The following is a 16,763-nucleotide window of genomic DNA, read 5'->3' on the forward strand; positions in this document are numbered from 1 at the left end:
CCAAGGCCCCGTCATTGGGTACGAGACCCTGGGGGAGGACCGGAGGGAGCACCTCCGGGACGGCGGTCTCTGCGAAAGGAATGCTGCTTGGGGGAGAAATTCCTCTTGAAGGAAGAGGGGGCAGAGGAACCCGACTTGCCCGGGCGGTACCGACGGGCTTCCAGCAACCGTCCTCTGGAGGTACCGGGACGAGTACTAGCCCGAGCCCTGACCTCTGGTAATTTCTTGCCCTTAGACGTGCCGAGATCGGTCACGATTTTGTCCAGCTCGACCCCAAAGAGCAGCTTGCCTTTAAAAGGCAATCTAGCCAGGCGGGATTTAGAGGCGTGGTCAGCAGACCAATGTTTCAGCCAAAGCCACCGCCGCGCAGAGACTGTCTGAGCCATGCCTTTAGCTGAGGCTCTCAAGACATCATACAGCAAGTCTGCCAAATAGGCTAAGCCCGATTCCAGGGCTGGCCAATCAGCCCTCAAGGAAAGATCCGAGGGGGAAGCCCGCTGCACCATAGTCAGGCACGCCCTGGCCACATAGGAGCCGCAAACTGAGGCCTGCAAACTTAAAGCAGCTGCCTCAAAGGACGACCTTAAGGCCGCCTCCAATCTTCTGTCTTGGGCGTCCTTTAGGGCCGTGCCACCTTCCACCGGCAACGCCGTTTTCTTAGTCACCGCAGTGATTAAAGAATCCACGGTAGGCCACAGATAGGCCTCACGTTCACTCACAGCCAAAGGATAGAGGCGGGACATAGCCCTAGCCACTTTAAGGCTCGTTTCCGGGACATCCCATTGAGCCGCAATTAAGGTGTGCATGGCATCATGCACGTGGAAGGATCTAGGCGGGCGCTTCGTCCCCAGCATAATGGCAGAGCCAACAGGGGCTGAGGGAGAGACGTCCTCCGGAGAGGAAATCTTCAAAGTGTCCATGGCCTGTAAAAACAGGTTGGGCAAATCCTCTGGGCTAAAAAGCCGCGCTGCAGAGGGGTCATCCGCTCCATCCGAGCGGGGATCTATCTCCTCCAAGGAATCCGCAAAGGACCGTTGGGAGACCTCAGACACGCTGCCCTCATCTACATCGGAGGAGACAAAGTCCTCCAAGGCCTGGAAATCAACCCGAGGGCGTTTACCTCTGGGAACCTCAACCTCTTTATCAGAAGAGGGAGCAGGGGCAGCGTTTTGCATGAGGAAAGCCTGATGCAGCAGCAAAACAAACTCGGGGGAGAAACCCCCCAGACTGTGCACTTCCGCAGCCTGGGCAACAGCCCTAGACGCACTCTCAACCGGCGCTCGCAATAGCGGGGGAGAGACATGCTGCGCATCCAAAATGGCGTCCGGCGCGAAACTCCGCGAAGGAGCCGCGCGGGAAGAACGGCGCTTAACTTTAGCCGCTTGTGCCGTCGCCCAAATTAAGGGCGTTCATGGCATTAATGTCTCCAACCTCAAGGGCGGCCCACGAAGAAGCCGTCCGAGCCGCGTGGCCGGCCAAGATGGCGGAGGCGAGGAGCGGGGGATGGGCGTTTATGGCGGGAAAAAACCGCCACGCCGGAGGAACGACCGGGACATTCATCGGTCACTAAACTGTCACCCATCAAGGGCGAATCAGGTTGTAAAACCCCCGCATCCCCTCTAGAAGCGCTCCAGCGATCCGGGGAGCGACCCTTTGCGCCCTCGCCCTCCGACGCCATATGCCACGAGGAGAAGAATCGGGGAACCCCCTGCCCGCTATAAAAAGGTAAAATTACCTGCTTGCCGCTCCGAGCTGTAACGAACTGGTGTCCCAGTGAGTAGCTGCAATGAACGTTTAAAGAAACGTCGAATTAAACGCCTTTAAAGACGTTTAAAATTTTTTTTTTTTTTTTAAACGGAGCCAGCGGGAGGGGGGAGAAAAGGAGGGACCTGGCACCACCAGGTTTGCACTTGCTCAAATGAGCCCTCAACCCCAGGCCTCAACAAAACCTAAGGATTAGGCTTGGAGGCCTAGCCAGAGCTGCTGCTGTGTGTGACCACCACCTGCTGAGATAGAGAACATACTGGGGAGTTTCCGGCAGCACATGACCACATATAGGGAGGCAAAAGTTTGCTCTCTATCTCCACCTGCTGGTAGATGGACACAACCCACCAGTCTATGGATTGATCAGCTTGATGATATGGAAGCGTGTTTTATCAGTGGCAGTATATAAAAAAATCCAGCTAAACATACCTTTGCTGGTTAAACAGCTTTCAGTGAGCCTGACCCGTGTCTACTACTATCTCAGCTCCTTGAGCTGCTTCAGTTCATCTCTACTTGCTTCACACTGGATCCCAGCTCTACCCTTGGTTCTGTCTCATGCCCGATTTCTGCACCATAGTTGGCTCCCACTGTATTTCTGATTCCTGCTCCATGCCTAATTCCTGCTCTACCTCTGGTTCCTGAGCCTGCCTGGTTTCCACCTTGAGTATGCCCTGGGCCGAGCCTCTTGCTCAGGGGAGGTTCTGACAGTAGTCCAAGGTCTTACTCAACTCAAAGGACACTTTAGATTTAGGGCTCCTTTTACTAAGGTGTGTGTTAAGTGCTATTCAGCTTTATGGGCTTCTTATCTAGTACACACTAAATCTGTTAGTGACCCTTAGCAAAAGGAGCCCTCAGTCTTTCTTCTGAATAAAGAACACCCTTGTCAAGTGAAGGGGTGATGATAATGGCTATGATCTGGATTAATCACCATTTGATTGCTTTTATTGTACAGGATATCAAGCAGTGAGATATTGGCAAATGAGAAGGGGAAATTTAAAAATATCATTCAAAACATAAATGATTCTTTCAAAGGTCATGTTAAAAAAAATAAGTTAGTTGAATATCTTGGGTTCGATCACAGATTAAGCAGGTGGAATGACATCATTAGTAGTTCACTGCTAGACACAGTGGCCCCAGAAGTACCGTAATCTACCTGTCATTTTAAAAGTGGCTTTAATCAATCAGCTGGTAGAAGAGGAATAAACAGCTGAGACTGGAAAGAAAACGACGCATATGTAAGTCAGAGGGGGGCGAAATATAATAGCAGATAGTTTCTCTGACCGTTAACCTATAAAGTGTAAGTATTACTAGAAACAAATTGACGATCCCTTAAACCCAGGGAGTTGTTTTCAAGTGGTTATATCACTGTATCATGCATTCTAATTTAAGATTTCAAGCTATGGTTTCATGCCAACAGTCTACAGCTTACCAGGGATGCAAACTTGAATATAAGCCTCAGGTCTGGGAAGGGCAATTATCATTACTGGTTGACAATGGGGATGATGCAAAAACAAATCTGGATCTTGGCATGGTTAGTCTATATCACACTTATATCGTATGCTATGAGTGCAGGTGCTGTGTATCTAAATGGGGGAGGGGAAGACATCTTACATTTGAAATTAGTAAGTGTTAGTAGTTAGAAATATTATTGGATTGTTGGTTTTTAAGTATGTGTTGACAATAAATGTGACTATGCTGCAGCCACAATAATAAAAGCACTCTTCAGAATATTGGCATGGTGTCCTGATATTGTGCAAAGGTATTAGATGCCTTAGAAACGTCTTCAGACATGTCTCCCCCCCCCCTCACACTAATTAACTTTTAGGCTTCTTGAGTACTACTTTCCCCTGCCAACAATCATAATCACCTCAATAACATCCCTCCAAGATTTATCTGGGTAAAGGGGTTCAAAAACTGCTCACTCTCCTTGCTATTGGTTCTTTGAGTCTGTGTGGTTGTCAAGACATATGGTTTTGTTTTCATTGCAGTTACTATTTTTGTGCAAACCCCCTCCCCCAAGAAGCTGTTGCACTAGGGGACTGCCTAGTCCTGCTTAATGGGTGACGATCCCAAGGCTAGCATACAAGATCCATTCTGAAGGACATCATGTTATTTCGTAAGAGCACAAAGGGTCTTCACCATCTGAGGGAGCAAATTTTGAAAACTTTTCTATGGAGAAAGCCAGGTTTACTTAAAAAGAACAAAAAAAGAAAAAGAAAAAAAAACAAGGGTACATCTATTCACATGTGCCTAAAGATCATGTGTAGACATTTCCAGTGGCAGAGTTTGGCCAGAGCAGAGAGAGAACCTATTTTATAAAATGCCTGGGTAAACATTTGTGTGCTGTCAGGGTGCCTATTTTATAAAAGCCTTAAAGCAAACTGTTGATCAAAACAAGATCATTAACCAATTCAAAGTCTTTATTGTTTAGTGCAAGAGGCTCTTATATCTAAAACATATAGAATAATACAGACCTAGAAATCCATTGATAATCACATCTCTCACAGTTATGTGCCTTACCTGTTGTGCTCCTGATGTTGAATTGATGAGGAAAGTTCCAAGGGCAACAAGTAAGAGAATACTCTCAGAGAATGGAAGAGGGCATGTCAACACATTTACCAATACGTCCTGTGGAACACATTTCTAAACTGGAAAAGAGCTGAAGTAATTTCCTGCATGCTTGTTTACTATCATACCTTGGCCTGGATTCCAGGAATGCTTTTATACGACAGCACTAACTGGAGGGGCTCTAAGTTAATGACTACTGTTAGTCCAGCCTCCAGCATGGTGGAAACTAGAGAAGTATTGTCAGAGACCAGGAGTGTCTGCCGCTTCTTCTGAACAGCCCAGGAAACAGGGAACCATCATCCAGCACTCACATCTTTAATCTTTACGAAGTCATTCATGGTCCATCCAGCTGTTCTTTCATTTGCTAATACTTAAAAAATTTCAATAAATTAAATATCAAGTCTTAAACAAAACTACTCCAATTTACAGTCCAGTAACAGAACTTTTTTCGCTGACCAGCAGCATTTTACTGACCGTATTGTTTGTTTGACGTTAAAGGTCCAATATGGGTAAAGAAATGTTTTTTGACAAGGAGTCTTATGAATAGCCAGCAGCTGAGCCTCTGAATCCATCAAGTTAACATCCTACCAGGCAAAGTACAAATAAAAGGCTCAATTACAGCTCATCCTCTTCTACTCGAGGCCGTTTACGAGGGTTTGTCTGAGATTGTGAAGAGGACAAATGTGGACTTGGAACTGGCACATCCCGGAAACCCAGAGGCTATAAATGACAGGAACAGAAAGCAAAAAAACAAACAAAAAAACCCACAAAACAAAACACTTGTCAGTCTTTGATAAGAAGCAGGGACGGGGGTGGGGGAAGCATCTATCCTTCTTTAACTTAGAAATATCTACAAATAAGCATTATTTAATTATTTGAAACATTTCTAAACTGCACTATCCATTAGTCCTAGGCAGAGTACATCAAGAACATACACGATAAAAGACATAAAAGCATAGCAGAATGCATAAAAACTACAAAAAAAGAATCAAATGAACTCTCCTTACCATAACTAGAAACTTATGGCTGCAAGTCTAATACTTAAGCTAAACCAGGCAAAAAGAAATGACTAACTGTTCCCTAAACTGAAGGATCAAAGTTAGAATATGTATGTTCACAGGTAAAGAATTCCAAAGGCAGCGCCTTCAATCTGAAGCATTCCTGTCTAACACACTTAATGGAAATATCATCCAATAAAAGTTTATCAGCAGAATGTAAACTACGAGATCGCTGATACAATCTTAAAGATGAAGCTAATGCCTGAGGTGCATCATTGTCAAGGCCTTAAAAATCAAAGTCAACACCTTAAACCTAATCCGCTAAAGCATAGAAACCCAGTGCAAATCCTTCAAAGCTGATGTAATGTGATCAGATTTCGACAATCCTCTAGAAGCCTAGCAGCAGAATTTTGCACAATTTGAAGAGAATGAATTATCAATTTAGAGACACTCAAGTACAATGAGTTATAGTAATCCAGAAGAGATAACAACAAAGCTTGAAAGACTGTCTGGAAATTTACCTCAGATAAATTCTTCAAATGTATTAATCTTAACCTGAAGAAGGCTTTCCGAATAACATTCTTTATTTGAAATTTGCAAGTTAGCTTAGAGTCTAACAGAACTCCAAGATACTTACATTTGATGGCAAAAACAATCTCAGTATCTGCAAAGCTGAATGCACCAAGACAATGCTCAGGATGTGAATGATTCAACATCATCATCTGCATTTTCCCTACATTTAACTTCAGCCTATTGATGCTAAACCAGAATCCTAACTTCTACAAGCACGTCTTCAAAAAAGACAGTGTCAGAGACAGAACACTTTATTGTGAAATAAAAACCCTGAAAAATCATCAGCATAAAGCCAGTATTGTACATCCATACTAGAGAGAACACAAACAAACTGGAATCAACTAAATATTAAACAGAACAGGCGAAAGAACGAACCCTTGTGGTACACCCATAGTAATTGGTATCCAAGATGAGTTATCACCCAGACTTGAAAAGAACATTTCGATATAAAAGAACGAAACCATTCTAAGACCATTCCCTGAATCCCTAAAGAACAAAACCAACTTAGTAAAATTTCATGATGGATTGTGTCAAAAGTGGCAGAAATATCCAGGAAAACTATTAGATATTCCTCACCCCAATCAAATCTTGCATGTATCAAATCAAATACAGGAAAACAGCAGCATTTCAGTAGAATGTTTGTCAATATGGTTTCAGATCTAAACAAATCCAAGTCACATTCAGTTCAAGGGAATCATTAAGTTTAGCTTGTGAAATTTCACATTCTGTTCAAAATAAAAAATGGTCATTTCATAAAGCACAAAGATAACCCTATGCTCTACCCTGCTCAACTAAAGAAAAAAAAATTGGGACAGAAACCTTGTGCATTTTCCTGTTCTCTTCTCAGCTTCATTCACTAGAAATGTAGAACAGAGCTAGTACATTGTCTGCTCTATGTAGTACAGAAAATATTCAAAATCCTGAAATATTACAAATGCTCCCGTGATCAGAGCAGCTGGAAATAGCACGGACCTTGTTTTCATTAATGTTTCTGGATAAACTTTGCAGCCGAGTGGCTGTGCAGTTGGCTTTTGCTCATTGGCCTTAAAAACAGAGCAGCAATTGGGTATAGAATGAAAACACATCCTGAAATTTAACACTGGCCACAACAAAATAACCTCACAAAACTCAAAGAAAAACAAAGCTGCATATCTGTAACAGGTTTTCTCTGTAGACAAGATATTAAAGTCATACAACTGGATGTCATCATTGGACTGTGCCAAACCATGTCTGTTCTCCCCGAGCTCAGAAACTGCTAGAAGATTTAGTAAGCATGTGTACAGTGGTGGAAATAAGTATTTGATCCCTTGCTGATTTTGTAAGTTTGCCCACTGACAAAGACATGAGCAGCCCATAATTGAAGGGTAGGTTATTGGTAACAGTGAGAGATAGCACATCACAAATTAAATCCGGAAAATCACATTGTGGAAAGTATATGAATTTATTTGCATTCTGCAGAGGGAAATAAGTATTTGATCCCCCACCAACCAGTAAGAGATCTGGCCCCTACAGACCAGGTAGATGCTCCAAATCAACTCGTTACCTGCATGACAGACAGCTGTCGGCAATGGTCACCTGTATGAAAGACACCTGTCCACAGACTCAGTGAATCAGTCAGACTCTAACCTCTACAAAATGGCCAAGAGCAAGGAGCTGTCTAAGGATGTCAGGGACAAGATCATACACCTGCACAAGGCTGGAATGGGCTACAAAACCATCAGTAAGACGCTGGGCGAGAAGGAGACAACTGTTGGTGCCATAGTAAGAAAATGGAAGAAGTACAAAATGACTGTCAATCGACAAAGATCTGGGGCTCCACGCAAAATCTCACCTCGTGGGGTATCCTTGATCATGAGGAAGGTTAGAAATCAGCCTACAACTACAAGGGGGGAACTTGTCAATGATCTCAAGGCAGCTGGGACCACTGTCACCACGAAAACCATTGGTAACACATTACGACATAACGGATTGCAATCCTGCAGTGCCCGCAAGGTCCCCCTGCTCCGGAAGGCACATGTGACGGCCCGTCTGAAGTTTGCCAGTGAACACCTGGATGATGCCGAGAGTGATTGGGAGAAGGTGCTGTGGTCAGATGAGACAAAAATTGAGCTCTTTGGCATGAACTCAACTTGCCGTGTTTGGAGGAAGAGAAATGCTGCCTATGACCCAAAGAACACCGTCCCCACTGTCAAGCATGGAGGTGGAAATGTTATGTTTTGGGGGTGTTTCTCTGCTAAGGGCACAGGACTACTTCACCGCATCAATGGGAGAATGGATGGGGCCATGTACCGTACAATTCTGAGTGACAACCTCCTTCCCTCCGCCAGGGCCTTAAACATGGGTCGTGGCTGGGTCTTCCAGCACGACAATGACCCAAAACATACAGCCAAGGCAACAAAGGAGTGGCTCAGGAAGAAGCACATTAGGGTCATGGAGTGGCCTAGCCAGTCACCAGACCTTAATCCCATTGAAAACTTATGGAGGGAGCTGAAGCTGCGAGTTGCCAAGCGACAGCCCAGAACTCTTAATGATTTAGAGATGATCTGCAAAGAGGAGTGGACCAAAATTCCTCCTGACATGTGTGCAAACCTCATCATCAACTACAGAAGACGTCTGACCGCTGTGCTTGCCAACAAGGGTTTTGCCACCAAGTATTAGGTCTTGTTTGCCAGAGGGATTAAATACTTATTTCCCTCTGCAGAATGCAAATAAATTCATATACTTTCCACAATGTGATTTTCCGGATTTAATTTGTGATGTGCTCTCTCTCACTGTTACCAATAACCTACCCTTCAATTATGGGCTGCTCATGTCTTTGTCAGTGGGCAAACTTACAAAATCAGCAAGGGATCAAATACTTATTTCCACCACTGTAGGTATTCCCACGTGGCACCTTATGCATCTCAACAACCCAAACTAGCAGTACTGTAAGTGTCTATATTGAAAATAAGGGGGAAAGTCTCAACAGTTGCGGCAACACCTTAAAACAATCAGTTGCCCGCAAAAAAAAAAATCTTCGACTAAAAAACCCCCATCAATTTTTTAATTTTGTAATATTTTAAATTTTTTATTTTTCTGTTACTCTTTAGTCAGTCAATGCACTGTTTGCTTCAAATAGCAATCTTTCATAGAGTACACAAATACACTTATCTTAGAAGCACCAGCTTGCATGTTGATTCCAACGGTCCCGTTTCGGTATTCTTACTCAGGGAACCATACCACAAGATTTTTATGGATTGCTAATGCGTCATGCTGGAGAATTCATCATGGCCACATGCTTGACTGTATGTAACCCACTTAAATTTTATAGGTAATTTAGGATATACATATTTTTCAGTAACTAATTTTTTTTCTATCGCAGCAGAATACAGTTGGGTCTTGCTTCTCTCCACAAAAAGTCTCTAAGAAAAACTACTAAATATCTAAAATGTTCTGGTATTAAACCATACCGAAAAGAAACAGAGTGGGGTTAAATGGGCAGTATTCACAATGGAGAAGGGTAGTTAGTGGGGTTCCTCAGGGGTCTGTGCTAGGACTGCTGCTTTTTAATATATTTATAAATGATTTAGAGATGGGAGTAACTAGTGAGGTAATTAAATTTGCTGATGATACAAAGTTATTCAAAGTTGTTAAATCATGACAGGATTGTGAAAAATTACAAGAGGACCTTACGAGACTGGGAGGCTAAATGGCAGATGACGTTTAATGTGAGCAAGTGCAAGGTGATGCATGTGGGAAAAAAGAATCCGAATTATAGCTACGTCATGCAAGGTTCCACGTTAGGAGTTACGGACCAAGAAAGGGATCTGGGTGTCGTCGTCGATAATACACTGAAACCTTCTGCTCCGTGTGCTGCTTCGGCTAGGAAAGCGAATAGAATGTTGGGTATTATTAGGAAAGGTATGGAAAACAGATGTGAGGATGTTTTAATGCCGTTGTATCGCTCCATGGTGCGACCGCACCTTGAGTATTGTGTTCAATTCTGGTCGCCGCATCTCAAGAAAGATATAGTAGAATTGGAAAAGGTGCAGCGAAGGGCAACTAAAATGATAGCGGGGATGGGACGACTTCCCTATGAAGAAAGACTAAGGAGGCTAGGGCTATTCAGCTTGGAGAAGAGACGGCTGAGGGGAGACATGATAGAGGTATATAAAATAATGAGTGGAGTGGAACAGGTGGATGTGAAGCGTCTGTTCACGCTTTCCAAAAATACTAGGACTAGGGGGCATGCTATGAAACTACAGTGTAGTAAATTTAAAACAAATCGGAGAAAATTTTTCTTCACCCAACATATAATTAAACTCTGGAATTCGTTGCCGGAGAAAGTGGTGAAGGCGGTTAGCTTAGCAGAGTTTAAAAAGGGGTTGGACGGTTTCCTAAAGGACAAGTCCATAAACCGCTACTAAATGGACTTGGGAAAAATCCACAAATCCAGGAACAACATGTATAGAATGTTTGTATATTTGGGAAGCTTGCCAGGTGCCCTTGGCCGCTGTCGTGGACAGGATGCTGGGCTCGATGGACCCTTGGTCTTTTCCCAGTATGGCATTACTTATGTACTTATGAAAGCTCTGCATGTTGGTCACCTTATGTTTTGGATTCCTGAAAATTGAATTTAATCTGGCACAGATTTTCTGCCTTTAGTGTGGCAAAAGATAAACTGAAGATCAAACACTGTTTCTGATGTACCTTAAAAATGTCTGTGTACACTATATGGGACCAATATGTGATGTATTCCCCTAACTGCCAATTGAATTCTCATTTTCCTAACCCTGGTGACAGAGTTTTTAAATGACCTGAACACGTCTGCTAAGAAGAGTGGAGAATCAGCAACCCATGTTGCAGAAGGGATTGTCTGCAACATGGATTGCAGACAGTCCCTTCTGTGCTACCTTGACAGCACAAGACTTCTGTAAGACTTCAGAGCTTTTTTTCACATTCAGTACAGAATATAGAAAATAGCATTGAAAGTGGATCTTTTCATCACTGTGACATACCTGTCATGGGAAAGCAAAACCAATTTGTGAACAGCTTAAGCCACCATCTGGATCCATATGAGTGGTCGCTGGACAATGAAGCTGATTGCAGTATCTTCAAAAGATGAAGATATCCAGAAATTGACTGTCTTTTGACCATCTGTAATTGGCAGTGCAGTTTCTTCTGTTCAGATGGCTGGCAAATAGTCTTCTTTATGCTTTACCTCCAATAACCAGGACAACAAAAAATATGACAAGATGAAATGACCCTTATACTGGTTGTGCCTTACTGGCTAAGACAGATCTGGTTCCCTTAGCTGGCGCATCTGACACTAGACTGCCTCATCATAGATTCACCTAGTTGATGTGCATCACACAATACAATGAGCAGCCCCTTCATCCCAACCTTCAGTCACTTATCCTGTTGGCCTGGCTGTTAAAAGGGAGTTAATTTCATTTCCCATTATGTTTACTGAAGTTCAGGACATTTTGTTGGCTTTGCATCATTGCGTACTTCCTAGTGGAAAGATCCCTTTCACTGTTCCATACCATCGTTCCTTCAGTATCTTCTTTAACCTAGCCTGAGCACCAGATCAGTTGAGGTTCATCTCAGTGTTATAGTGGTCTGACATAAACCAGTTAGAGAGGAATTCAGTCTCCAAGCACCTCTGGTATCAAGGTTCATGAAAGGACTATGAATATTAGATCACTTATCCACAAACACCGCAAGGTGTGGGTTCTTAACTTTGTACTTTTGTAGTTCCTGTAAACACCATTGAACTCTTGCCGATTTCATGTCCTAGATTCCTTGTGTCCATTACCTTTGCTTGCCATGCTCCATGCTTTGATATATTATTCAGCATACACACAGATATACGACAACTGTGTGTTAATGTGTACTCATCCTAAATTTATTCCAGAAGTGATTTCCAATTTCCATGTAAATCAACTAGTGTTCTTCATACATTCTTCACAGAACCACATGTTTTTCATAAGGAAACTTCTCCATACTCTACATTGTAAATGAGTGATACAGATTTATATTCAGCAAAGTTTCAGAACAGATCGTCTCTGCTCTTTGTATCCTACGATCCCCAACAGACGGAGCACGCTTGTTGCTAAGAGAACTCTATGAATATCCAACTATGTGGTATTTTTTATTCTTCTGCCAACATGCTAATGCTCAACTTCCTGGAAGAGTGACTGCTCATCTAAGAGCAATGGCAGCATCTGTCACCCAGTTATGTCCAGCATCGACAGTGAATATTTGCAAAGCAGCAACATGGTCCTCTGTTCATAACTCCATCAAGTATTTTTTGCTTTGATCAAACTTATGAAATGGACAAGACCTTTAGCTAGGCTATGCTTAGTAATCTATACACCTAATGTTTCAATCTGCCATCTTTCCCCCCTCCAGTGTGAGGGGGAAGGTTGAAGTGCCGTGAAGGAACACCCACACGGCTTACTAAAGTGGTTTCTGAGCATGGGAAGATCAGACTTAGGTTTGGCACCACCCAGTGATGTCACCCACTGTTGTGGCTAGAATAATCCTGCTTGTTCATGAAGCATTACCATTATACCTAATATCAGTCACTCTACAGAAACTTTTTCTGAAGAAAGGAAGCACTTACTGAAATATGGAAAGGTACTGTAGACTCCTTCTGACTGGGCGATTTATATAATGTTGCAAACCTAATCAAAAATACAGCAATAACACTGATTATTACTACTAGTAATATTTTTATGGTCCATTTTGTTTTGGTTGAAAATATTTCCTAAGAAAACTGGTCTATGGAAGCAGGCAAAATAAAGTGAACCATTGTGACAACAGCAGATTGTGTCATAGGTAGTTTTTCTCTTGCCTCTTCCCCTATATCTTTCTAATTCAAATAAGCACTTGAGTAAGACCTATAGAATTTTGCACTCCAGCCAATCTAGGACTTGAACCAGAAACCTCCTAGGTGTCAGGCAGTGTACGTATCATCTGAGCTATCTTTAAGACACATACATATATATGCATATATTTCACTAATATTTTGATATCTAAAAACAAAGCCTGAAATTCTCATTTGCATTAAAACATCATGACCGCAGACTTTGTTTTGTTAGTTTAAATTAAGAATGTTTGTAATTTAAGCTAATTCCAGGACTGTCCTGTGGAGATGGAGAACATGTGTCTTTTTAGTTACTTTGTGAATAATAATTAACAAGTCACACGATTTATTTATTGTTTTTACTTTGAGAGTTATGCTCCTAATTGGAGATTTACTACAGCAGAATGCCTAAATTTATACTCACATAGAAAGTGGGTGGTAATAGGCTATGACATCAATGAGGGATTCATAATGGGGAAAGCATGTGGAGCATCTCTCATGGAATTATTTTCAGTCTCTCTGTGTAAATCTTGTTTGTATCTATGACCTGGAAGGAAGAGGAGAGAGGCAGTTCTCCACTGACAAACAGGACCAGTCAGCCACACATGTGTGACATCATCCAATGGCACCATGGGCTGACTTATCCTGCTGTCCATGGAGAACTTCTGTTACAGGTAAGTAACTTCATTTTCCCTAATTGAAATGCTTCAGTGTATCAAAGTTTTTGTGATGCAGAAGAAGAGCTGCTTCTCTCATAGAAATAAATTGGGCCAGCAGCATAATACAAGATTTGCATGTAAGCAAACCTATCAGCTGGAGCAGATAAGAAGCAAATCTGCATAAGATAATGCCCCATCCTCCCAGGTCAAATGTTCTAAAAGTACCATATTTCCAGAGGTATTTAATTTAAATCTGATCTCAATGCATTATTTGTATGCCTGCTTTCTATTATGTATTTCACTATAATGTATCGTATGAAGCTTGAAGTTCTTTTGAAACGAGTGGCTTTTATAAAATTTTAGTACTTAAACACAAAAGAATTTTGTCCCTAAACCATTTCATATCAGAGAATTGATTGGACACTCAATTCTCCTTGAGAGCTGTCAGACTTTTACTTCAAATTAAAGAATTCATTACTGATGAAGCGAGGAAGGGTTGGGGTTTTTGGGGGTGGAGAGGAGGAGTTAGTGTAAGACCAGCTAATCACCTCCTTTTCCTCGTATATACCATGCAGCGTCCCACAGTTCTCCAAAACTGGGTCAAAATGACAGGAGACAGAACCCCCATAGCACCAGCCACAGGGATATCCACACAACAGTTTGGCTTTTTGCTTCAAGACCTCCCACCTAGTGCTGAACCATAGGACTGATTCCCTCCCTCCCTGTGCTATAACAGGGTCACTTATGGTACTCCTAGGCTTAACTGTCTTGAGGACAGACCCCATTGTATCATTGACATAGTAGGACAACCATATAGCTGTGAGTTTATAAAAGAGATCCTGCTGCAAGTGCTTTGACACAAACTGTTCTAAAAATCACAGCCCACTATTCCAAGTTCAGAGGAATCCCCTCCATAGTTGATGTTCAGTAGAAAGCTTCCTCAGGCTATAATTAAATGCTTCCTATGATAATGATACCTAAAAATAATTAGCAGAATCCTTGGCAGGGTGTCTGTGATGCTTTCATGCTAATTGGTGCCAGACGACGGAAGGTGGTTTCTCCCTTTGTTGGAAAAATGTCGTCAGTGTTCCACATTTTACTTGCACTGCACTCTCTTGCCTTGTTGATAGGAATAGCCAGGAGTTACAAAACTGGAATATGCTACAGTAATATGAAATGCCAGGGCAAGGATTTCCGGTCCAGGTTTGTGTGCTGAGCATTTCACCACACAGCGACAGAGCTCATCACTCCAAATGCACATTTACTAACCCTGGGGAGGGAGGGTACGTACCCACATTCTATTGAGAGAGATGAAATCCTACAATTGTCAGTTCTCCTAAGCTGGTCCTTTTATGAGACTGTTGTAAAGTGAAATTTCTGGGAAAGTGACCATTAACAAATGCTTTTTGCGTTACAGTTTAGTGTAGTGCTTGGTTATCACCTAGAGTCCTTGTTTTACTGAGGATATATATATATATTTTTTTTTTTTTTTTTACTTGAGGGAAAGATTTAAACAAAAAAAAAATTGTTTTCTGGAATTCAGAAACAAGAGCCAATGTTCCAAAACATTTGTGGGGATGTTAAACTCAATACTGATTACTTCTCCCGGGGCAAGGTGGTAATTTGCTCAGTAGTTGGGGTTCTCTAACACAGAGCTGGTGCCTCTTCTGAGAGGTAAATCCAGAACTTTTGGATATCAATTCTGTTTGCTCTGGGACAGCTAGTATAGACTAGTAATCCCTAGTCTTCTTAGCATACAGTGTTTATTCACCGAGAGCCTCTCTTATCAAGCCACGCTAGCGGTTCCCCTGCAGAAATGCAGACTAAGCCCATTCAAAGAGAATGGGCTTTGTCGGCATTATTGCACCGGAAGCCGCTAGCGCAGCTTGATAAGAGGCCCTGAGTGATTTATTATAGAAACTGTCTCTCTTGGAACAAAGTGTTTGACTTGACAGAATTATTGAGTTATGTTGCTCATTCTGCTTGATCAGATCTTGTTCTTGTTTTAAGAGGAATTTGGTGGGGGGGGGGGGGGGGGGGGGGGGAGGGGGGAGGGGGGGGGTGGAGCACTGCAGTAGCAGTTCAGCAGAATTTACCATTTTCAAAAAAAAATGAAAATAAAATAAAAAAGCTGAGCTCCTTAAATTTGTGCCAAGCTTAGGAGTCCGTTTTCAGCTGAAAATTCATATTCATTTAGGAGTTTAAAAATAGTGCTTGTAAATTTAGACTTGCCATTCATTTGCCTAGGTTTATGAGTTTAGTTCTGAAAATCAGTATGAAGCTCCTTTTTTTTTTTTTTTCTTTACCCTAAGTCCACCTCTATTACCACCCATTTTCTATGTTCCTAAACGTAGGAGTTCAGTGAAATGTAGAGTATTCCAGTTGGGCTAGCTCTTAGTGAGTGATTCAGATGTGTACTAAATTTCCTTTATTGCAAATTCTGTTGTGTCACCTAGTGACTAAATCATATAGCTTTCTTAATGGTTGCTATAAATAAACAAACAGTTACACCTAGGGGCTCATTTTTGAAAAAGAAAAATGTCCAAGTGTCATAAAGCAGCATTTGGATATATTCCGTCTCAAAATGTCCAAATCGATATTTTTGAAACTTATTTTGCAAATGTTTATCTATAACAAAATTCAAAACTTCACTCCTATTGTACACTCTGTAGGTTCGTGCAGAATTGGGGACTTCAACAAATTGTTTATATATACATATAAAGTGGCCTCAATAGCCCAGGGAACCTTTAATTAGGACTCCACTGAATTGGCCAACATCATAGGCACCTGCTACTTTCCGAAAAAAGTCACAGATGCCAAAAAACTCCCTATCTAGGGGAGAAAAAGGCACTGTGAACAAAAAACGGAAAATAGAGTATTTTAATCTATTGTTGTAATGTCCATCTTAATGCACAACACTGCAGAGAGTATTGAATGGAAGAACAAAACTTACATAATTACTCTGTAAACCTTTAGAATTAAGTGAAGTATCACCAGTTTACTAAAACTGAAACCGTTATGCAATAAACTTATCAGTTAGAGTTCATACTTAACAAAGAGTCACTTATCTTGAACCTTAGATTTATGTCTCTTATATGGACAAAATGACCTGCTTCCACGTTGTCAATAAACTAGTTCAATATTTTCATTCACGCACTCTTCCGGTTACAGAGTAGAAATTTTTCAAAGTGGGTAATGCTAAAGAAGCATTACTTCCATGTTTAACAGATTTTCCCGACAGCAAGGGACCCACTGTTTCGCAATCTTCATCAGGAGAATGTCGAAAAACAAAAAAATTGTTCTCGTTCAATCCATCGCGAACACCAGTTCAGAAAATGGCGAATGTTAATA

At 41.9% G+C, this 16,763-nt stretch overlaps 1 protein-coding gene across 2 annotated transcripts in view; it reads right to left on the minus strand.

The window, feature by feature from the left end:
- Nucleotides 1-4,529: 4,529 nt before the first annotated feature.
- Nucleotides 4,530-16,763, minus strand: part of RAD51C (RAD51 paralog C) — a 67,525-nt gene continuing 55,291 nt past the window's right edge. The window contains exons 8-9 of one of the 2 annotated variants that reach the window (XM_030186126.1): nucleotides 12,511-12,571; nucleotides 4,530-5,052 (exon numbers count right to left, since the gene is read on the minus strand). In XM_030186126.1, coding sequence (XP_030041986.1) covers nucleotides 4,948-5,052; nucleotides 12,511-12,571 — 166 coding nt within the window. In that variant the 3' untranslated portion in view covers nucleotides 4,530-4,947. The remainder of the gene's footprint in view (nucleotides 5,053-12,510; nucleotides 12,572-16,763) is intronic. The other variant, XM_030186127.1, reaches the window with a different exon arrangement.

The sequence above is a fragment of the Microcaecilia unicolor genome, chromosome 13, assembly GCF_901765095.1.
Source record: "Microcaecilia unicolor chromosome 13, aMicUni1.1, whole genome shotgun sequence".
In the NCBI taxonomy this organism is placed as follows: Eukaryota; Metazoa; Chordata; class Amphibia; order Gymnophiona; family Siphonopidae; genus Microcaecilia; species Microcaecilia unicolor.